At 42.6% G+C, this 23,845-nt stretch overlaps 2 protein-coding genes across 4 annotated transcripts; one reads left to right on the top strand and one right to left on the bottom strand.

Moving 5' to 3' along the window:
• Positions 1-657: 657 nt before the first annotated feature.
• On the bottom strand, positions 658-8,557 carry rps28 (ribosomal protein S28). Its single transcript, XM_086004771.1, has 4 exons — positions 8,478-8,557; positions 7,230-7,277; positions 5,974-6,099; positions 658-762 (listed from the first exon to the last, which is right to left on the bottom strand). The coding sequence occupies exons 1-3, from the start codon at positions 8,514-8,516 to the stop codon at positions 5,977-5,979; spliced, it is 210 nt and encodes a 69-aa protein (XP_085860897.1). The 5' UTR covers positions 8,517-8,557; the 3' UTR covers positions 658-762; positions 5,974-5,976.
• A 278-nt stretch (positions 8,558-8,835) lies between these two features.
• Positions 8,836-14,121, top strand: ndufa7 (NADH:ubiquinone oxidoreductase subunit A7). 3 transcript variants are annotated; one of them, XM_086004770.1, is made up of 5 exons: positions 8,836-8,944; positions 11,177-11,226; positions 12,008-12,152; positions 12,444-12,461; positions 13,769-14,121. In XM_086004770.1, exons 1-5 carry the CDS (start codon positions 8,894-8,896, stop codon positions 13,886-13,888), a joined length of 384 nt encoding a protein of 127 aa, XP_085860896.1. In that variant the 5' UTR covers positions 8,836-8,893; the 3' UTR covers positions 13,889-14,121. The 3 variants fall into 3 exon arrangements, with proteins under 3 accessions (XP_085860896.1, XP_085860894.1, XP_085860895.1); XM_086004768.1 differs by lacking the exon at positions 12,444-12,461 and having other exon boundaries at positions 12,008-12,157; positions 13,821-14,121; XM_086004769.1 differs by lacking the exon at positions 12,444-12,461 and having other exon boundaries at positions 8,837-8,944; positions 12,008-12,157; positions 13,824-14,121.
• The last annotated feature ends 9,724 nt before the right edge of the window (positions 14,122-23,845 follow it).

The following is a 23,845-nucleotide window of genomic DNA, read 5'->3' as shown; positions in this document are numbered from 1 at the left end:
TCTAGAGTATTCCTACTTGGACAGTTCCTCTCCAACCTCGGAATATTTAGAAGAGTCTGTTTTATAGGGTGTGAGCTATAACTAATCCATTCCAGTCATGAAAACCAGGACACACTCTTCTAAAGGCCACTTTTCATTGCATTATTATAATGAAGCTCCCACCTGTTTTTGCCAGGAATATCTTGTAGCCAAGTCACACCTGACCAGAAATGCACCTAACACTCCGGTAGAAGATCCTATGGCACTATTTGAAAAGCTGAGGTCATCTCAAGTTCGTGGCATCTTAATGTACGCAAATTAGCTCCGTATTGAGCTGCATCACCACGACAACGCTTCAAAAAATAATTCTTTGGCTGTTAAGCTCTTTGGGGTGTGCTGAATGTGTGAAAAGTGCTATATTGATGCAAGTTTTCTTTCTTTAATGCGGATGGTTGGTGGGACATCCTGTGAAAGCAATCTCTTGCTTCCAATCTGCAGGGGCAATGTGAAATGCAGCCCACAACTAAGAGCAGGGTCACTCTCCCTCCCATGTGCTATCCAGGGCTTCTGTTGATTTTCTGTTTTACCTTTTACAATGTTTTAAGAAAACCAAGCCATGCTCAAACACCTCTTCCATGAAACATTAGGCCCAACAACAAACTCCACATTAACGATTACTATTTATCCAAGAAATTTATTGTTCCATTTTCTCCAAAAAATTGTAGTAAATGTCCATAACCAGCTATTTAGATGGGGGCTTCAGTTGGCATCAGTTTTGTAGATCTGCAAAACAAGTTAAAACAAAATCACTAAAAAGTAGCGACACAGGTTAATAAGGCCTTTACTAAAAAGCAAAGCACTGGGGGATAGAATTGAAAAAGCAGAGATGTTAAATGTGTACAGAACCTTGGTTAGACCACACTTGGAGTATTGTGAACAGTTCTGGTCTCCAGATTATAAAAATGATAGAGGCACTGAACAAAGTGCAAAAATGATTTACCAGAATGATGCCAGAACTGAGGTAATACTCAAAGACTGAGGGGTGACCAGAGAAGTCTTTACTATTATACACAAGGGTAGATAGGGTAAACGTAGAGAAGATGTTTCCACTTGCAGGCGAGACCAGAACTAGGGGCCATAAATAGAAAATAGTCACTAATAAATCCAATAGAGAATTCAGGAGAAACGTCTTTACTCAGAATAGTTCGAATGTGGAACTCCTACCACGACGAGTAGTTGAGGTAACTAGCATAGATGCATTTAAGGGGAAACGAGATGAACACAAGGGAGGAAGGAATAGGTGGATGTTGATGGGGTTTGAAGGGTGGAAGTTGGCTCGAGTGGAGCATAAACATGCCCGGCATGGACCGGTTGGGCCGAATGGCCTGTTTCTGCGCCTTAAACACGATGCAATCTTTATCCACAAACACCTGTGCAGATGTTCACCATAGTTACATTAATTGGGGGAGTGAGAAGAATCTTATTCATTTTTGCAGAATGGTTAAAAATTACAACTCCTAGATGCTCTGAATGGCAGCTTGGCTGTAAGCACTCATTTGAATCAGAAAGCAGAGTTCAAGCACAACTCCAGGAATTGTGCACATAGCCTAGCCGTCAATCGGATGCTACATCAATTATACTGTAGAGAAGACTTCAAAACTCGAGGGGGACATATCAAAGTCCTTTGGTTTAAGTTTCTGACCCATCTTTTGCTGACTGGAATGTATTTCTATGTTTAAGACACGAGATAAATGCAAGTTGTTGCATCAACGGTTGCAACCGTCTTCAATGATCTTAATGAGCGCACATCAAGAACAAAAGCCAGGCCTTGCATACTCCATACTGTGCACTGACATTAAACATGGAAAAGAACCTTGCTCATCAGCATGGCAGAAGGCTCTTGAACATTGTATGCAGTATTTAAAACCCAAGGTGCCGTAACAACCAGAAACTTTAAAATCTGACAACATTTGTACAGGTATACAGAACCTAAGAGTTGGAGAAGTTTGACTTAAAAAATCAAAAAAGATTGCAAACTAGAAGGTAACAAGATAAGGTAGCTGGAGTTTATCACAAGCAAGAGATCAACAGCTTGCCCTGATGCTAGGAAAAAAAACTGGCAAGGGAATCAAGGATTCGGGATGCAAGGGGACATGTAGAGATCACCATCCTCATCCTGCAAAGCAATCCAGCACCAGCTCTCCACAGCAGTGGACAAGGACATGGACCGTCGCTGTACTACAATTCTAGAATCTGGGTTCAAATGGAGGGCAGACAACGCTGACATCCTTAAAACAGCACACAAGACAGGATGTGTATGTGTTGCATGTACTTTTGACATCCCGTTTCCATAGCTTTCTAGAATCACACACCATTTATACAGATTTATTTTGCTCCTACGTCATTTGGGAGCAGATCCATTAATTAATGTCGAATATTTTTCAGATCAATGCCTATAAAACTTGCACTGGATTCCTTCTTTGAGGAAGACTCTGGTGTAGTACCCAATCCAGCAGACGAATAATCATGACATTTCCATTGTTGTGCCTGAGTTTGAAAGTTCTAATTTTGGGCTGATTGTGATTAGATTTATATAAAAATGATCACGATTTAAATGCGAAGCAAGTTAAGAAGTGCAGCTGCAACGCATACTCTCCAGTCAAGTTTAATTAGCTCCAGGGATTTCTGAAGACTTTGGGGTAAAATATTTTGACTCATGTTACTTTTATAGTGCGCAAATACCCATGCTAGTGGTGTCAGCCCCCAATGCCCAGGCCTCAGACAACCAGCTCCTAGGGATAAAGGAAGAATGTGCATTTATATAGCATCTTTACATCCGAGGGATGTTCCAAAGCATTTTACAGCAATTAATTACTTTTGAAGTGTTGTCAATGTTTTGCAGTTAGTTTGTGCATAGCAATGAGATAAGTGACCAGTTGATCTGTTTTGGTTGAAAGCAGGACACCAGAACTCCCCCACTCATCCACCCAAACAGGCACTGGTTCAATGTGTTATCTGAAAGACAATATAGCACAGCACCAAAAAGTGTGCTAAATTAGTAGTGGGACTTGAACCCACAACACTCTAGGTCAAAGAAGTGCCACCACCAAACCAAACTGACATTTGGTTGAAGACCAGTTTAAAAAAAAAATTTAAAATCTGCTTTTTTGCCAGTGGCTCAGTTAGTAGCACCCTCACCCGAGTCAGAAGGTTGTGGGTTCAAGTCCCACTCCAGAGACTTGAGCACAAAAATCTAGGCTGACACTCCAGTGCAGTACTGAGGGAGTGCTGCACTGTCTGAGGTGCTGTCTTTCGGATGAGACGTTAAACCGAGGCCCCGTCTGCCCTCTCAGGTGGACGTGAAAGATCCCATGGCACTAGTTTGAAGGGCAGAGGCGTTATCCCCGGTGTCTTGGACAATATTTATCCCTCAATCAACATACAGATGATCCAGTCATTATCACATTGCTGTTTGTGGGATCTTGCCGAGTGCAAACTGGCTGCTGCATTTCCTACATTACAGCAGTGACTACCTTCAAAAGTTCTTAATTGGCTGTAAATCGCTTTGGAAGGTCTGGTGGTCGTGAAAGGCGCTATATAAATGCAAGCCTTTCTTTTCACAGTAAAACTTAGTTACCTGTGCAGATAGCTACACATGACCCAGTCAGCAGCCAGCACCACTTACATGGACACTGAACAATGAAAAATAGCTTCAAATTTCTGAGTAGAACAAACCAGTTGTAGTCTATACAAGAGCACAGATGTGTGCAGCCCCATTATCAAAATTTGCTTTTAAATTGTGCTAGTTTCCAAAGTGCAGCTCTTGATTAGTTGCAGAGCAGACCATAAAACTGCTGTGACTCAATAGACTGCCACAAAAAATGTCTTCCCAACATCCAGTCTCAGCAAGTCCAAGCAGTTCAAGATCTGCACTTCAGGAAACCTTATCTTGTTACCTGCTAGTTTGCAATCTTTTTTGATTTTTTTTTTTTTTTTTAAAAAGTCAAACTTCTCCAACTCTTAGGTTCTGTTTACCTGTACAAATGTTGTCAGATTTGTAAGTTTCTGGTTGTTATGGCACCTTGGGTTTTAAATACTGCATACTATGTTCAAGAGATAGGAGCAGGAGTAGGCCATTCGGCCCCTCGAGCCTGCTCCGCCATTCAATGAGATCATGGCTGATCATGCAAATTCAGTACCCTGTCCCTGCCTTCTCCCCATATCCCTTGATCGCTTTAGCCTTAAGAAATATATCCAACTCCTTCTTGAATATATTTAATGAACTGGCCTCCACCGCCCTCTGTGGTAGAGAATTTCACAGGTTCACCACTCTCTGGGTGAAGAAATTCCTCCTCATTTCAGTCCTAAATGGCTTACCCCTTATCACAGAATCACACATCCTTCCTGCATCTAGTCTGTCCAGGCCTGACAGAATTTTATAGGTTTCGATGAGATCCCCTCTCAATCTTCTAAACTCGTGAGTACAAGCCCAATCGACACAATCTCTCCTCATACGTCATTCCTGCCACCCCAGGTATCAGCCTGGTGAATCTTCGCTGCACCCCCTCCATGGCAAGAACGTCCTTCCTCAGATAAGGCGACCAAAACTGCACACAATACTCAAGGTGTGGTCAAGGTGTACAACTGCAGCAAGACATCCTTGTTCCTGTACTCGAACCCTCTTGCTACGAAGGCCAACATACCATTTGCCTTCTTAACCGCCTGCTGCACCTGCATGCTTACCTTCAGCGACTGGTGCACAAGAACACCCAGGTCTCTGCACTTCCCCTTCTCCCAATCTATTGCCATTCAAATAATAGTCTGCCTTCCTGTTTTTGCCACCAAAGTGGATAACCTCACATTTATCCACATTATAGTGCATGTGCCATGTTTCTGCCCAATCACCCAACCTGTCCAAATCGTACTGGAGTTTCACAACATCCTCCTCACAGCATACCCTCCCACCCAGCTTTGTCGTTTGCAAATTTGGAGATACTACATCCAATTCCCTTGTCCAGATCATTAATATATATTGTGAACAGCTGGGGTCCTAGGACCGATCCTTGCGGTACCCCACTAGTCACTGCCCGCCACTCGGAAAACGACCCATTTATTCCAACTCTTTGCTTTCTATCTGCCAACCAGTTCTCTATCCAAGTCAATACCTTGCCCCCAATCCCATGTGCCTTAATTTTGCATGCTAATCTCTTATGCGGGACCTTATCGAAAGCCTTCTGAAAGTCCAAATATACCCACAAAATCAAATCAAATCAACTTTTATTGTCATCGTTAGTGCACAAGTGCAGTACAACGAAATGTAGGCTTGCGGCTCCCGAGAGTGTACAATTTGGATTAGGACACTTAAACATTCAACATACATTTATATACATTTGGCTTGCAGTATATTAGCATAAATATGACCATAATAAAGTGCATTGGCAGATGTGCAGGCTTTAGTGTTTATTTGTGGAGTTCAGTAGGATGACAGCCCTGGGAAAGAAGCTGTTCCTAAATCTGGTCGTACGGGTGCGAATGCATCTGTAGCGTCTTCCAGATGGTAGGAGGGCGAACAGACTGTGGCTGGGGTGGGTAGGGTCTTTGATGATGGACCGTGCCCTCCGTAGGCAGCGTTTCTGATATATATGCTCTATGGTCGGTAGCCGGGTGCCGGTAATGCGTTGGGCAGTTTTGACTACCCGCTGCAGGGCTTTCCGGTCATGGGAGCTACAGCTGCCATACCATACCGTGATACAGTTTGTCAGGATGCTCTCTATAGTGCAGCGGTAGAAGTTAGAGAGGATCAGGGGTGACAGATTACATCCCTTCAGCCTCAAGAAATATAGGTGCTGCTGGGCCTTCTTCACCAGAGAGGAGGTGTTGAGGGACCAGCAACAATAACGCAGGTGTCACACAATGTAGTAACTAAGGGTCCCCTTTGATAGAATCCAAAGGCTGATGTAATGGAATACCTTAATTAAAATTCGGGGCATTTACCTGTTATCGTAATCGTCTTGCTTCACGCTCAGACTCCAAAAGTGTGAGCACGTCTCCCTCACGGACTGGTCCTTTCACGTTTCGGATGATGGATCGGTTGCTGTCATCCATAAATTCCACACGGACCTACAGACAAATCAGTCTGATTACAACTGAAGCACTGACTTTAAACAAATTAATTTTCACTCTGGTGGCCCAGTTTTCTAATGAACTGTCTTGTGTGGTGCTGAATACACAAACAAGCATTGTTTCAGCCTCTGACAGTAGGGATCCTAAAATAGGACCCTCTTAATTCACCCCCAAATCTGGAAACGGCCTTCAAGAGGCCAGAACTCTGGGGTGAGAAATAGAACATTCACATTGGTACAAACACTAGGTTTGAGCAGAGGCAACAGCACTTTTCTTTGGATCGGCCTCATGCTACAAGACCAAGAAAAGGTTTAAATTCAGCTGCACATTTCAGCATATTGGCAGCTTAGGAAGATTCTTTGCTTGTAGCCAAAATGCAATCTCACTTGAAGATTAACTTGGGGGTGGGGGGGAATAGCAGAACGTAGAAACAGTTGTACAGCAATTGATGCTAGATCAATTAACAAAAATCTATTACTCAGATTAAAAACTAAAGGTATTAAGGGATATGGAGTTAGGTCGCAGATCAGCCAAGCTCTCATTCAATGGCGGAACGGGCTAAATGGCCTACTCCTATTTATCTGGGATTGGAACAGAATCCATTCAGAACTCGGTGAGTATTACCCCAGGGAATGCTGGGAGGAAACCCCAGCTTCAGAGCAGTTACACAACTTGAGGAAAAACTTATGTTTAGCCACACAACAAAATCTATTAGCCCAGTTGTAGAATCACAATGTTACAGCACAGGAGACAGCCATTTGGCCCACCATGCCTGTAACTAAGTGTCCATCCTTTACACAGAGGCAAGAACCACAACATACATATTCACCATGACATACTGATCAGATTCTTCCAGCCCTACTCATGAAGCCTATGGATTGATTGTCTAACTTGGTGCAGGACTGATGCATTAATCCGAACTCGAAGACAAGTTTATCCATCCACGTAAGGGAAGGTGCAGGTATTTGTTGGGGTAGCACGCACGCAGTCTTTATCAAAAGATAATGGTGGCCTCATGAGCCGCAGACCCATGTTATTTTTCAACATACTGCTTCTCATTTCACAATCCAGCTTTATAAAATACTACAGTAGTAATCGCCTGACTAATCTTAATACAAACTCCTTACCTGAGTACACTGTCCCTGGGAGCCAGTCCTTCCAAGAACTTTGGTAACCTATAATAAAACAAAACTCATGTAACAGAAAGCAGTTTGCAGTCAACTGTGCAGTGATATGGACAATTAATAATTTTACTATCAGGCAGTACCTTTTGATATACAACATTCTAAGCATTGGCATCCTACTCAATGAATTGAATTCCCAAATCCTCATCTGTTTATAAATCTCTCCACAGCTCAGCCCCACTCACTGCTGCAACCTTCAGTACTCCATCAATGGCAGAGACTTCAGCAATCTTCATTCTACACTCACTCTCAAGCCCTCTAAAGGTCTTCAAAAGGCTCCTCAAAATCTCTATTCGCCACCTGCCCACTTCCCCTCTGTGGGGCATTTGATACCAAAAGCAACAATAAAAATGAATGCTATTGTAAAGGCAGGATGGTTTAAAGGAGGATATACAAACTCCAGCCTGACAGTGCAGCCCATGAAGCCTCAGAATCTCCATTTATTTGCATGTATGTATAGTTCTTGATTTCAGGGTTGTTTTTCCTAGAATTTTGTTGGCCTTGAGATCTAGAAAGGTAATTTATGGATAAAGTCGATCACAATACTTTTAGATCATTGGCAATTGCAGCTTGAAATATCTGCAAATGGATAGCAATGTTAATGTAAGCTTTATATGTGGCCTCCAGCCTCCATGATACACACCCAGGCAGCCTAAATTTAAACAATTACTGGAACTTCTGTGCAGAATATTTTCCACCAGGAGCCATTTAAAAAAAGTGAATTGATTCTTTCCTCCATCCGGTCCTTTTAGGCCAGTTATTGAGCGCCTTCGGCAGCCCGGGTTGAGACCAAGTTCCTTGCTCTGAATGTCTCGGTACATCAGGCAGTGTTAGTTCACCGAACCAGGCGAAAGTGCAAATTCTTCCGGCCTTCGGCGAGGCCCGGGAGCCAGGAAGCGCGGTAACCCAGTCCCGGGCCAACAACTGGGTTAAAAACAACGGCGGCTCCGACAGGCTGGGGCAGAGACCCGCACAAGCGGCCGGGGCGGAGAGGAGGGGGGGGAAGAAGCGGGCCTGGCAGCGCCCCGCTGGGCCCCAGCCGCCTGCGCCTCAGGTGAAGCCCGGCGGTGAACCACGCGAGTCTGACGGGTGGTGCGCGCTGTCGGTGCACCCCCCGGAGAGCCGCGCTCGCTCGCCCTCTGCCCGGGAGCGGTAGGCTGTGCTGCGCTGCGGCCTGGGCCCCGGCTTTACCCGCGCCAGTTTGACGGTCTGTGTCCGCGGACCCTCCATGATGGCGGCTGCTGTGGAAAAGGAGCACGTGGGCTGCGCGGCCTGTATTTATAGAGAAGCCCAACCGGGCACTTTAAACCCGCGGGGGGACCTCCCCGACTGTACCATTTCACAGTGTGATAACCCGCGCGGGCCCGGTGTTCAATTCGCTTTAAATTCAAAAATAAACTTTAAAAACGGGCCGCTTTTTCCCAGAGTTCCGTGCCCGCATTTTGACATGTGATCAAAAAGAAGGGATTTCACTTTTTAAATGTTATTTATTATAAATTCACCCGATTTTTTTCAAAATAAAATCACTCGAATCTCTAAAATAATAACATTTAAAATAGTTTTATTTCGACCCGCCAGGCTCTGCGTGTTCGTCCTTCACAACAAAGATGGCGTCGGCGACAAAGATCATTCAGAAGTTGCGGAATTGGGCTGCGGGGGTAAATATATAACTACACATACACACTAATATATAACAACACCAGCTATACATATATCCGCACTGTAAATAGTTATATAATAAAACACTGGTTGCTGGGGTGAATATATACACATTGCATAGTTAATGTATAATGAAACTACTGGGGTAAATATATACACTGTATATAGTTAATGCATCATAAAACACTGCTGGGGTAAATATATACACACTGCATAGTGAGGAAGGACGTTCTTGCCATGGAAGGAGTGCAGCGAAGATTCACCAGGCTAATACCTGGAATGGCAGGAATGACGTATGAGGAGAGATTGGGTCGATTGGGCTTGTACTCACTGGAGTTTAGAAGAATGAGAAGGGATCTCATCGAAACCTATAAAATTCTGTCAGGCCTGGACAGACTAGATGCAGGAAGGATGTTCCCGATGGCCAGGGAGTCCAGAACTAGGGGTCATAGTCTAAGGATAAGGGGTAAGCCATTTAGGACTGAGATGAGGAATTTCTTCACCCAGAGAGTGGTGAACCTGTGGAATTCTCTACCACAGAGGGCGGTGGAGGCCAATTCATTAAATATATTCAAGAAGGAGTTGGAGATATTTCTTAAGGCTAAAGGGATCAAGGGATATGGGGAGAAGGCAGGAACGCGGTACTGAATTTGGATGATCAGCCATGATCTCATTGAATGGCGGAGCAGGCTCGAGGGGCCGAATGGCCTACTCCTGCTCCTATCTTCTATGTTTCTATGTAATGTATAATGAAACCACTGGGGTAAATATATACACTGTATATAGTTAATGCATCAAAACACTGCTGGGGTAAATATATACACACTGCATAGTTAATGTATAATGAAACTACTGGGGTAAATATATACACTGTATATAGTTAATGTATAATAAAACACTGGCGGCTGGTCTAAATATATACACATATAGTAATTAATAACCATATAATAAAACACTGGTGTGTGCGTATACCTTATTTGCGGTTATATTTTTTGTCACAGTTTGGTGATCATTTTTCCCATTATTAATTGTTGTGTTCACATCTATAATGGGAACTGTCTGTAAAATTGTTACGCTAAAATGAAACCCTCTTGTAATATTGTCGTGCCTTAAATATGTATCTTAACCCTGTACTGCAATGCAACTGCTGTGCTCCAAACAACTCTTGCTCTCTGCTTCCACAATTGCCCCATGTTTAGCTGTTTAATAACAAATAATGTAAAATCAAATATATAAAAATAAGGACCGAGTGAATGAATGAATCACATCTGCATGCCCTGGTCCTATTTCCCCCGCTGTCTAACCTTGTTTCATCTGAAGGCTATACTTGGTCTTGACTTCCTATGTATAATACCATGAGAGATTGACTATTGTGTATATATTGTGTGTGTGTGTGTAAGCAAATAGGCTGCTGGGATAAATATATTCCTATAAGTTTCCTCCTCTGTGGACCTGCACCATTCCTTTTGAGTTCTGCTATTACACTGAGGACACCACGGTCTTGAAGAAAAGGCAGTGGACATTCTAGGATTTCTGAGTGCTGTAATGATGTCTGGTAACCTGCCATCGAGATCACCTCTCGCCTATAACCACAAGGATAAGACCTCACTTGCAGACGGCAGGGGGTGGCGGTGGGTAGGGGAAAAGATGCACTGGTTGCACCCCCTGCCCCTGCACAAGTGTAACTGACTTTCAAGCAGGGAGGGATCATGGGATGTTGGAATAAGGACAGACAAGCAGGTGCTGTCAAATAGCAGAGCGTTTCTTTCCACCTCCCTCCTGCACTTCTGCCCCCATGGTCTGCTAATACAGATTTTTGTTAGGTAAGGATATGAAGGGTTATGGTCAAAGGCGGGTAAATGGAATTAAGCAGATCAGCCATGGTCTAATTAAATGGCTCAAGATGCTGAGTTCCTATGTTCCACTAATACTCGCTCTCTAAACTTATACACAAAGAATGGCCTCCTGAGGTACTTTAGCATTACTGATTGATGGAACTATACACAGCACAAGACACCAATTTTAGGTGAGAGGAGAATATTGGGAGAAGATACATTGACCATTATTTGTTAGGTTATCAAGACAACATTCGGCTGAATATTACATTCTCAAACCTTTTGCATTTGCACATCAGAATTGAAGCTATGCTATCTGCTCCTGTTCCCTATTCCGTGCTTGGTCTTTCTGGCTCTAAGTGTCTTTCGACTGACTCGTCTTTTCCTTTCCTGCAGAGGAATCTCCAAGCGAAGTTGCAGCTTCGATACACTGAAATCACTTCCAGGTAATGCACAAAATAAACTAAGCTGTGATTGTCGGAATCTAACTTTCTGGTAGATTTAATGACTTGTACCTGACCTGGGTGTGCTTGATGGGGCAGTGTAGCGGGAGCTTTACTCTGTTTTACTTGTGCTGTATCTGATATGGGGCTGTTTGATGTGATAGTTTTGTGAGATCATCACTCTGTATCTAACTTTGACTGCACATTACCTGGGAGTGATTGATGGGGCGATGCAGAGGGATTGTCACTCTGTATCTAACCTTGGCTGTACCTGACTTAGAAATGGGCAACTGTTCCATTCCGCATTATCCCTTACCTTGCCCGGTGAATCTATGCTGTAATCCTTTTGACATGCATCTTTCCTGAGGTTCAGTGCTCAAAAGAGACATTTATTAGATTTGTTTTGACTTATTGAAGAACATATTAAATAGTATTTTGCAATAGTTAAATTGTTTTTTCCTGATCGCTAAGGAACAGGAATTAGATAACGTACAAAATAAACCAATTCTTGATACTAGAAGGGGCCGAGGAAGGGAGATCAGTTCCATACATGTCGTTTTCAAGCAACCATTCCCCAATTGCAAGAGGGCAGCAGGCAATGTGCTGCTGTGTAACCAACTACTGCGACAAGTGTGAGAATGGCACAGAGTGACTTGTGTTTGAATTCCCTTCCCTCCTCCTGTGAAAGTATGGTGGGTGTTCTCAGTGTGGCCTTTTGAGATACTGTGTTCTCTTTTAAGTAACTCTTTTTGTAAAGACAGAATTTTGAAATGCTCCCTTTCAGAAGCCCAGCTCCACCAAATCTCCCGGTTGGTCCTAGCCATAAATTTGCAAATAACTACTACTGTCTACGAGATGGTCGGCGAGAGACATCTCCACCTACTGTCATTTGGTCACCGCAGAAAGCGCTAGCAGCAGGAACACAGGCGGTCAGGTTAGTGGCAGAAAACTCATCATACAGTGAGCTCTTGGAACATAACATAGGGTAAGGAGAGAAGTTCGAGGTGACAGGATTGTTGGAACGTAGGATCAGGAGTCGGCATTTCAGCTCCTTGAGCCTTTTCTGCCTTTCAGTTAGATCACGGATAATCTATACCTAACTACATTTACCTGCCTTTGCTCATATCCCTTGATCCCTTTACCTATTAAAAATCTATTGATCTCATCCTGAAAATTTCAATTGACCCAGCATCCATAGCTTTTTGGGGAGTGAGTACCAGATTTCCACTACCCTTTGTGTGGGGAAAAAGTGCTTCCTGATTTCACTCCTAATGGCCTAGCTTTAATTTTAAGATTATGTTCCAGAGAAAACAGTTTCTCTATCTTACCCTATCGAATCCCTTTATCATTTGCAAAACCTCTATTTAATCACCATGAACCTTCTAAACTCGAAGAGAATACAAAGCAAGTTTATGCAACATGTCCTCACAATTTAAGTCTTTAAGCCTCGGCACAGGAAACTTTTTTTTATCCGGCACGGACGGGACCGACGTGGTGCCGGTTCATCAAAAATTCCAGTTAACCGAACGCTATAGTAAAAGATAGGGAGAGCTGACAGCTCCGTATAAAGCAACAAACCCTGTTGCTTAGCAACAACTGTAGAACAGTGGCCTCAAGTTTCAAGCGTCTCTGTAGCTTAGCAACAGCTGCAGCCAGACCCTTGCGCAGCAACAGATGGAAGAAGGCAAATAAATATGAAGTAAAACCTACTCCTGAATTTTGCCGGTTAACTGAGATTTCCGGTTATTTAGGTGCCGGTAAATCGAAAGTTTCCTGTATTATTCTGGTGAATCTGCGCTTTACCCACTCCAAGGCCAATATATCCTTCCTGAGGTTTATTGCTCAAAACTGAACGCAGTACTCCAGATGGGGTCTAGCCAAGGCTCTGTACAACTGAAGCATCACTTCCTCACTTTTGTATTCCAGCCCCCTTCAGATAAAGGCCAACATTCCATTTGCCTTTTTGATTACTTTTTGTACTCATGCACTAGCTTTTAGTGATCTATGCACACGGACCCCCAAATCCCTTTGCTCCTCCACAGCTTCGAGTCTCTCACCACTTCCCCACATTGAACTCCATCTGCCATAGTTTTTGACCACTCATGTAGTCTGTCAGTGACCCTTTGTAACTTCCTGCTCCCATCCACACAACTTACTGTGCCTCCTAACATAGTGGCATCTGCAAATTTGTGGCATTATCTATTGAACCTTGCACACAACTTCCAACAGCTCCCCCTTATCACAACATTTCTGCAGACCTGTAACTTTGAAAAAGCTTTAGTAATTCCAAATATTTTGTCACTGTTTTTCTCCCTCCCAATATTGTGTTAAATATGAATGCACAAAAGTGCTTGTGCCCTTTTACTATATGTAGTAAGCTTGTGTTTATTCTGTCCACATAGGCAGTACAAGTTAGAATGCAGTAAACTTTGTCTGATTTAGAAATCAGTCTTGACTTTATGCAAAGTGCCATTGATGGGAATTGAGTTTGCAATTTATTGTCTGTTATATAGTACACCTCTGGAACGGGATTCACGCCCACCAGCTGAATTACATCAGGGTCCACAAGTCAGCTGACCTCACTTTCTTTGTTTCAGCAGCCAAGACACTGAAGCTGCCACCACTGTTAAGAAGCCAGTTCGGCCTGGACAGGCAGTCAAGTTGAAGCTTTCCACGGATCAGCCTTATCTGTGACCTGGAGGATGATTGGCTGGGATTGTGGTGAACTCTGACCCTTTGTGTGTAGTGTTGTCTATGGAAAGGAGTTTGATGTACTGAGTAAATAACCCCTGGAGCTACAGCATTGGATGGACACACTGAGATTCTGTCACTTTGTGGGACTTATGGGCTCCTCTTCTCATGTTAACCGGCTCAGTAAATGTTCATGTTAACAAACAACATGGTGTTCTGTGCACTTTTATAAAGATATAATCATTCTTCCTCTGCATCTAGGAGCCAGAAGCACATCAATTCTAATTCCTGTACCTTTTATAACCCATAAAGGTAGTAGGGAAATAATATTTTACATTATTAGTTTGATACCTGAAATGTTAACCTGCTTTTCTCTTGTACAACAGATCCAACAGCATCTGTAATTTGCAGCATTATCTGTTTTCATTTCAGATTTTAATTGACTTGACATTACTGCAAGTTACTGTATCTTGGAATTCACTGACCACTTGTACCTACAGTGATTGGCTTGCTCACTTCAGGGTACTGTCTGAGATCTGTAGTGCTCACGTCGTGGAGAGATAGATGGGGGAAAAAACAGGCATCTTCTGATCTCAAGCCAGACCAGCTGCCTCAGGCTTAGTACATAACCACAGAGGGTTGGATTTTCATAATGGTACGATACTTTTTGGAGGAGATTACTATCACCTTGTTACACCATACCATACTCACTCTGACAAACACATGGCAGTGTAAACTGGTTTGATGTTTAATTTTGTGACCTGAGCTCTGGTTCAATACACATTATTTTCTGGTCTGGCTTCCTATCAAACAAGAATTCATCTGCACTTGTTTCATAGATGTAGCACAGACAACTTTTTATATAAAGTGACTTCAATGAAAGTAGATTAAACAGCAGCTTGATATCTTAACAGACTAAACTAGGATAAAAGAACAAAAGAAATCAGCAGTGTGGAGAGAGAGAATGTGGAAGCACCAGCGAGGTACAAGGTGAGAGAGAGAAGGCAAAGCCTGTAAAATCACATTGACTACTTTTTAATCATTCTATGTTTCTCCTGATGTACTATTTTTCAGGATACTTTTACCAATGTCAGGCTCCAAGGCCTGTAGTTCCCTGGGTTATTCTTCCATGCCTTTTTATAAATTGCAGCACATTTGCCTCTCTTTAGTCCCTTGTAGGGTTGCAAAATTCTGGGAATTTTTAAAAGAGGAAACTTTCCATGGGAATTTATGGGAATTTTGAGTTTTTTTGCACACTGATGGTTTTTGTCTCTGACCCTTATATTATCTTTGTCGTCAAAATAGACATACTGTTCCATACAAATAAAAACAGGCTTTCAAAACTTTATTTAGGTTATAATTTTGAACTTTATTGAACCCCCACAAAAAAGACCCATCTAAAATAAAATAAAAAGAGTGTCAGCTTATTTAGCCTGTAATTTGTCCTTATTTTGTCCCTTTGAGTCTTCTACTCATGAGTCTTCTACTCCTAATTGCTCCTCCTGATTCTCTGACTCTGACTCTGGCTCTGACGTGTCCATTTCCTCCTCTGTGTCAGTGTCTAGCTGTGTGGTGGACACTTCTGTATCTGGCTCAATAAGTTGTAGGTTCGCCCAGATAGCCACCAGTTTCTCCACTCTCTTGTTAGTCAGCCTGTTGCGCACCTTTGTATGCGTATTCCCAAAAAGTGACCAGTTTCGTTTAGCGGCCGCTGATGAAGGTGGGATTTGGAGTATCACCGATGCAATAGGTGACAGGGCCTCAGATGCACAAAGTCCCTTCCACCAGGTATGTGCACTGATATGCTTGCATGATTCCCATATCCCATCCCCATTCCAAAGACCTTGCTTGGTAGAGAACTTTGCCAGACTTCCCAGAACTTTGCCCACATCCAGATTGAGATGGTGTGAGAGGGTAGAAATCACACTGTAAGCGCTGTTGATCTGTTCTCCAGAAAGTATTGGTCTCCCAACATGCTTTGGGTCCAGCATGTATGCTGCAGTATGAATCGGCTTGACACAAAATTCTTGACGCGTCTGTATGAATTGAACAATTGCCTTCTCCTCTGCTTTGAGCAGCAGGGATGTGGGTAGGGCAATGCTGATTTGTTCTTTTAAATCAGTAAAAAGCCTGAGAACATCTGACAAGACAGCGTCATCTCCTTCAATCTGAGCAATTGCAGATGCTACTGGTGAGAGTAGTTTAAGGCTGCTAACCACTCTCTCCCAAAACACATCATCCAGCAGTATTTTCTTGACGGTGGTTTCCATATCCCCAGACTGGGATATTGCCATTTCTTGCAGCGACTCCTTACCCTCCAGAAGGCTGTTGTACATTATGACAACACCACCCCATCTAGTGTTGTTGGGCAGCTTCAGTGTGGTGTTCTTGTTCTTTGTCATTTGCTTGGAGTTGTAGGTTGCTGCAACTACCTGTTTTCCCCTGACATACTTACCAACTTGCTTGGCTCTCTTGTACAGTGCTTCCATGGTTCTCAAACCCATGATGTCCTTGAGGAGCAGGTTAAGCCCATGAGCTGCGCACCCAATAGACGTAATATGAGGATAGGCCTCCTCCACTTGAGCCCAAGCAGCCTTCATATTCGCAGCATTGTCAGTAACTACTGCAAAGACCTTTTGTGATCCAAGATCGTTGGATAAATGCTGCTGCATCTTTGTGGCATTCTTTACATATGGCTTTCTACAGTGTTTGCACATGTACACAGTCTTTCCATCTTTAATGCCTGGGGTAAAATGCTTCCACACATCCGACGGTAAACGTGGCATTGTTCTATGCAGAGAAATAAAGGGCATTCATCTCTGTCGAACTGCGGTCGATCAGCACGATTGCAACAGGGTGAGTACATTTTTGCTGATGCTCCATGTGATGGAAGCATGACCTGTACACACACGACGCTACATCACCAATAGTGTATTATTTTGTATATTTTAAATTGAAGGACAACAGAGTTCAACAAGTAACTGGTTTATTTGGTATAAAGTCTGATTTACTTACTGCATCATCACAACATCAGCAGAAAACAAAATGACTTCCCTCAGGACCCCTAACCTGGATCTTAAAAAAACTATAGCAGTCTTACAGATGCCTGCAGGCCAATCACAATTCGATATGCAAATATTACAAATAGAGGGAGCTAATCGCTCATCCACTCATCCAACCAATCAGGACACATTTGTTCACAGTCACACACAAAACTTGTAATTATTAAAACAAGCCAAGTAAGAAGATAAACATATATTGATTAAGAAATTCCTTAATAATTAAGATTCCATCTCTGTTAGTAATTTTAAGAGAGGACCTGTGGGGAAAAAAAAAAGAAATACAAAAAAAACAATATTATGCTAGCATATGCTTTTTTGGGCAAAATTCCCAAGCTAAACTTCCCGTGGAAAATTTCCGGAAATTTACCGGAAACTTTCCACCCCTTTGCAATCCTAGTCCCTTGGCGTATTTACTTCCATATTTAGCAAATCTCTTCATATATCTGTCGAGATGTGACCAATTTAAGTTGCCATCTCCTGTTTGCTAAGTTTTGAAGTTTGTCCGGACTGGATGTTTTGGTCTCTTTTCGTATCCTTAGTTTGTCAAATACACAATGAGTGATGCAACGACTGCACCTGAAACCAAGAAAATACAAGGAGATATGGGATCCCTTCCTGCAGGGACAACCCCATGCCCCCAAAAACAAAGGGACCTTTAACTTAATCAAAAGGAAAAATCCCCATCTCATCAGCCATCTCATCTTGCTCCCTCAAGATCCAAGCACCATCCCAATTGAACCTCTACACGTTCCCTTCTCTATGATCCAAGAACCAACAAGGAATGACCCTGTACGTAACAATATCTCTGCCATGTAGTGCGAAGAACTGGAAAGGTATATCAGACCGTCAATGTATGTATCTTTAAGTACGGTGTAACCTACTGCCCTTTTGTATTCCACAGTGACCTGAGACTGTGTAAATTCTCGCACAACTCAACAATAAAAAATAAAATTATAGGGGGGAAAAAAGATGGGATTAGGCACCTGAGTAATGAGCAGAGGCTGTAGAAGCTGGTAGTGTTTATATCTGAGAAGATAAGACTGACGTGATCTGGTAGGAATATTCAAGATCCTGATGGGCATAGATAAGCCGAGCGTCAATTTGTTGAATATAGTCCTGGATTCTGTAGCAAGGTGGTATAACATTAAATTTAGAACAGAGAGGGTGAAAAGATAGTTTAGATTTAACTATTTTATGCACAAGGTGGTGAATATCTGAAGTAAACTGCCACAAAATACAAGAAGACGTTAATAAACTTTCAGAATGGGTATGTAAATGGCAAATTAATTTTTAATATAGATAAGTGTGAGGTAGTGCATTTTGGTAGGAGGCCATATATTCTTAAGAGTAACTGGGGTAGAGGTGCAAAGGGGTTTAAGGGTACACATTCACAAATCATTAAAAGTAACAATGCAAATGAACAAGGCCATATAAATGCAAACAGCACAGGTTCATTTCTAGGGGAATATAATTGAAAAGCAGGGAAGTTGTGTTAAACTTAGAACCTTGATTAAACCATACAAGTACTGTGTACAGTTCTGCTCTCCATATTATGAAAAAGATATAGTGCACTGGAGAAGAAAAAGATTTACAAGAATGATGCCAGAACTGAGAGGTTATAACTATCGGGAAAGACTGAACACGCTGGGGCTTTTTTCTCTAGAAGAGAGAAGGCTAAGGGGTGGTCTTTAAAATTATGAAGGTGTTTGATATGGTCGACTGTAGAGAAGATGTTTCCACTTGTGGGGAAGTCCAAAAATTAGGGGCCATAAATATAAGATAGTCACTAATAAATTCAATAAAGAATTCAGGAGAAAACTCGAGAGTAGTTAGAATGTGGAACTTGCTACCACATGGAATAGTTGAGGTGAATAACATACATGCCTTTAGGGGGAAGCTAGATAAGTACATGAGGGAGAAAATAGAAGGATATGCAGAGAGGGTGAGATGAAGTAGTTTGGAGGAGGCTCCGGTGGAGCATAGACCAGTTGGGCCGAGTGGTGTGTTTCTGTGCTGTCAATTCTATGTAAGGGAGGCACTCCGGGATGACTGTATCAGCAACTTCAATGGATAATATCTGGTGGGGTATGAGAGGTATTATGGAATATATTTCCCAGACACTGAGACCAACATGATGGACCACAATGGCCATTTCCAGTCCTTAATATTTCTATGTAAATTGCAGTTTGTGATAAAAATGCAATTAACACGTTCTTATGAAATTCCACTGTCCGTTGTTGTAGAAGAGGCTTCAAACTATTTAAAGTAAACATGTTAACATCCTCATAAAATACAGGACAGGCGAATGACCTACAACTATGTTAAACATCTGCTGATACTGCAAACAGAAATTTTAGGGTATTTATGGGCTCCGGTGCAGGAAATGAAAGCAGGGTGTAGGGCCATGCTTCTATCAACAGATGGTGTTGTCATCATATTATAAATCAATCACTCAGCCATTTGACATAATGGCCCGGAATTACCGATAGGAGGCTTCCTGCGTGCAGATGCCTCCTATTGGGGAAAAAATCTACGCCCTTACCCGAGGGCTCCCAAGGTGCGGCCATTTCCGATCCTGGGCCTCTCCACAGTCGAAATACGCAAGGCCCACGTATCCCAGGGGTGCATGCGGTTTGCAAGCGTCCCTGGGATCATGTGGGCCAGGCGAGCCAATGGGAGAAGGGAATCCCCCTTCATACTTTTGACAGACCTGTCAAAAGTATAAATGTGGATCACTGAAAAAAGACACAAACATTAAATAAAAAAATTTTAAATCACATTTTTAAAATGAGTATAAAATTACATTAAATTAAATTCTAAACAAATGTAATTTTTTGAAAAAAATAAATTTTACGGGGCTAAAAATAAACTTGCCATTTTTAAAAGTATTTTAAAATTATAAATGAGTGGAAAATTATTTTTTTTGTACTTTTTAAAACTTATGCTGGTAAAAGCAGGCTTTTACCAGGCGTAAGATTTTTAAGTGATTTCAGCGGGTGGAGGTTCTGCAGAAAGCGGAACTCTCCACCCGCAGAGGCCCTTCTCCAGTGTGTACACACCTCGTACACCCGTAGGGATCGGAAAATACGGGCTAATGGCCCGGAATTTGCAAAGGGTTATAACAACAAACTAACAGCGTTCCCTATTATCACCACTTTAAAACTGGCCGCAACTTCAGGATGTAGCACATGCTCATCCTAACATGGAAATGCTGAATTGCATTCAGTCATTCACTGCTCCGACTGGCTACGCTGTGGCCACCCCCATAGCCATAATCAGTGAAACTGACGAAAACTTGGGCTTTTCTGCGGTAATATCTCTGTTAAATACCCCATTAAAAGTAAAGCCTTGTTGGATTAGGTGTAACTGGGGTTTTAACAGCGTATTGACTGCTAAACAAACATTATGTCCCTGAAAAATGAATTTTAATTTTGTGGAGTGTCAAATTTCTCAATTTTAATAAAAATTAAAAATTTTAAGAAACTTTAAAAAATAGATGTTTTTTAAAAGTTTGTTCATATTTATTTCAGGTTTACCTTTTCCCATGTGAGAGCCCCAATCTTTGTTTTGCTCTCTAACATTTAAAAAAAGTCAGAATAACTTCTCTTCCTGGTTCTCGGTCTGTGAGAATTCTGCATTGTGGTTGGCTGCTGCTCTTCTTTGGTATGGGAGTAGCAAAGCAAATCAAATGTCAATATCTAAGTTGGATATCCAGGCCAAAGCCTCCGGTTTAACAGCTTGGATATCTTGTAGGCTGCCTGCAAATTTCCTCTGAGGGCAGTGCTCAATGATGTGCTGCAGGGTCTGATTAGGAACTCCACAGTCGCATGATGGGATGCTTTAATCTTCCATCTATGGAGAAGGTGGCAGCATCTACCATGACCGGTTCTGAGGCGGCTGATGGTTGTCCACTGTTTGCGAGGAAGGTTTGATCCTTCAGGTTGTACTGTGGGGTCCTCTATAAAGAATCCATTCCGTTTTGATTGCTTAGACAGCCTGTTGACGTCACAGAAGATCGCGTTAGGGATTCTCCATTAACTTACACTGATATCAACTGCACATCGGTAAAGCCAAACTTCTCACCACCGAGGTCGCGAGATCTTTGTGGGCAGCTTTCTTCAGGGTCAGAGGCGAATGGCTTTGCTTCGCCACTGACTGCAAGTTATGGGCCAATTAGTAGAAAGAGAACCCAGCACCATCGACTGTCAATAATACATTGTCCCGAGTATTGTCAGTAATACATTGTCCTGAGTATTGTCAGTAATACATTGGCCCGGGGGGGTTCCACCAAAGTTACGGAACCTCCAAGGAATCATGGGGACACAGTTCCCTTTTATTCCTTACATAGAAACATAGAAGATAGGAGCAGAAGTAGGCCATTCGGCCCCTTGAGCCTGCTCTGTCATTTAATGAAATCATGGCTGATCATCCAAATTCAGTACCCTGTCCCTGCTTTCTCCCCATATCCCTTGATCCCTTTAGCCTTAAGAAATATATCTAACTCCTTCTTGAATATATTTAATGAATTGGCCTCAACTGCCTTCTGTGGTAGAGAATTCCACAGGTTCACCACTCTCTGGTTGAAGAAATTCTTCCTCATCTCTGTCCTAAATGGCTTACCCCTTATCTTTAGACTGTGACCCCTGGTTCTGGACTCCCCCGCCATCGGGAACATCCTGCATCTAGTCTGTCTAGTCCTGTTAGAATTTTATAAGTTTCAATGAGATCCCCTCTCATTCTTCTAAACTCCAGTGAATATAAGCCCAATTGACCCAATCTCTCCTCATACGTCATTCCTGCCATCCCCGATATCAGTCTGGTGAATCTTCGCTGCACTCCCTCCATGGCAAGAACATCCTTCCTCAGATAAGGTGACCAAAACTGCACACAATACTCAAGGTATGGTCTTACCAAGGCCCTCTACAACTGCAGCAAGACATCCTTGCTCCTGTACTCTAATCCTCTCGCTACGAAGGCCTTCTTAACCACCTGCTGCATCTGCATGCTTACCTTCAGCGACTGGTGCACAAGGACACCAGGTCTCGTTGCACTTCCCCTTCTCCCAATCTATTGCCGTTCAGATAATAATCTGCCTTCCTGTTTTTGCCACCAAAGTGGATAATCTTGCGTTTATCCACATTATACTGCATCTGCCATGCTTCTGCCCAATCAACCAACCGGTCCAAATCATACTGGAGTTTCTCGGCATCCTCACAGCACACACTCCCATCCAGCTTTGTGTCATCTGCAAACTTGGAGATATTACATCTAGTTCCCTCGTCTAGATCATTAATATATATTGTGAATAGCTGGGGTCCTAGCACCGATCCCTGCGGTACCCCACCAGTCACTGCCTGCCACTCGGAAAAAGACCCGTTTATTCCAACTCTTTGCTTCCTGTCTGCCAACCAGTTCTCTATCCAAGTCAGTACCTTACCCCCAATCCCATGTGTTTTAACTTTACACGCTAATCTCTTATGCGGGAACTTATCGAAAGCCTTCTGAAAATCCAAATACACCACATCCACTGGTTCTCCCTTATCTATTCTACCAGTTACATCCTCAAAAAATTCCAGTAGATTAGTCGAGCACGATTTACCTTTTGTGAATCCATGTTGACTTTGTCCGATCCTGTCACTGTTTTCCAAGTGCTCTGTTATTACATCTTTTATAATGGTCTCTAGCATTTTCCCCACTACCGACGTCATGCTTACCGGTCTATAATTCCCCGTTTTCTCTCTACCACCTTTTTTGAATAGTGGGGTTACATTAGCTACCCACCAATCCATGGGAACTGTTCCAGAGTCTATAGAATTTTGGAAGATGACCAGCAATGCAGCTACTATATCTAGGGCTTCCTCAAGTACCCTAGATTATCAGGCCCTGAAGATCTATCGGCCTTCAATCCCGTCAATTTCCCTAACACCATTTCCCTACAAATACTGATTTCATTCAGTTCCTCCCTCTCATTAGACCCTATGTTCCCCGACATCTCTGGGAGGCTATTTGTGTCCTCCTTTGTGAAGACATAACCAAAGTATGTATTTAATTGGTCAGCCATTTCTTTGTTCCCCATTATAAATTCCCCTGATTCTGACTACAAGGGACCTAAGCTTGACTTCACCAATCTTTTTCTCTTTACATATCTATAGAAGCTTTTACAGTCAGTTTTTATGTTCCCTACAAGCTTACTCTCATACTCTATTTTCCCCCTCATAATTAATCCCTTTGTCCTCCTTTGCTGAATCCTAAACTGCTCCCAATTCTCAGGTTTGCTGCTTTTTCTGGCCAATTTATAGATCCTCTCCTTGGATCTTATGCTATCCCTAATTTCCCTTGTTAGCCACGGTTGAGTCACCTTTTTTGTTTTATTTTTATGCCAAATGGGGATGAACAAATTCTGTAGTTCATCCATGCGATCTTTAAATGTTTGCCATTACCTATCCACCGTCAACCCTTTAAGTAACGTTCCCGAACCCATCCTAGCCAACTCGCGCCTCATACCATTGTAGTTTCCTTTATTTAAATTCAGGACCCTAGTCTCTGAGTCAAATACTTCACTCTCCATCTTAATGAAGAATTCGATCATATTATGATCGCTCTGCCCCAAGGGGCCTCGCACAACAAGATTGCTAATTAATCCTTTCTCATTACATAATACCCAGTCTAAGATGGCCTGATCTCTACATTGAGTTTAACAATTTCAGATAATTATCCCTGCCCCCATTTTTCATGCAGTATGATTTTTGCCATTCCCATTTGCAACATTTTATCTTTCCTGCCTCTTACAAAAGCACAGGGTGTTCTTTCTATTCCTTCCTCCCCTCCTAAACCGCCCCCCCCCCTGTCTCTGCACCTGCTTAATATCC

Source organism: Somniosus microcephalus, chromosome 13 (genome assembly GCF_052327205.1).
Source record: "Somniosus microcephalus isolate GS21.2 chromosome 13, FLI_Smic_1.0, whole genome shotgun sequence".
NCBI lineage: Eukaryota > Metazoa > Chordata > Chondrichthyes > Squaliformes > Somniosidae > Somniosus > Somniosus microcephalus.
Note: the sequence above shows the minus strand (reverse complement) of the source record. Positions and strands in the feature narration are given on the sequence as shown.

What these genes read in the sequence shown, in the direction of transcription:
- rps28 (XM_086004771.1), bottom strand. Translation starts at nt 8,516, where the DNA reads ATGGAGGGTCCGCGGACACAGACCGTCAAACTGGCGCGG. An exon ending in AGACCGTCAAACTGGCGCGG is followed by an intron (nt 7,278 to 8,477) that starts GTAAAGCCGGGG and finishes GTTTTATTATAG; the next exon opens with GTTACCAAAGTTCTTGGAAG. An exon ending in CCCAGGGACAGTGTACTCAG is followed by an intron (nt 6,100 to 7,229) that starts GTAAGGAGTTTG and finishes ATTTGTCTGTAG; the next exon opens with GTCCGTGTGGAATTTATGGA.
- ndufa7 (XM_086004770.1), top strand. Translation starts at nt 8,894, where the DNA reads ATGGCGTCGGCGACAAAGATCATTCAGAAGTTGCGGAATTGGGCTGCG. An exon ending in TGCGGAATTGGGCTGCGGGG is followed by an intron (nt 8,945 to 11,176) that starts GTAAATATATAA and finishes CCTTTCCTGCAG; the next exon opens with AGGAATCTCCAAGCGAAGTT. An exon ending in TACACTGAAATCACTTCCAG is followed by an intron (nt 11,227 to 12,007) that starts GTAATGCACAAA and finishes GCTCCCTTTCAG; the next exon opens with AAGCCCAGCTCCACCAAATC.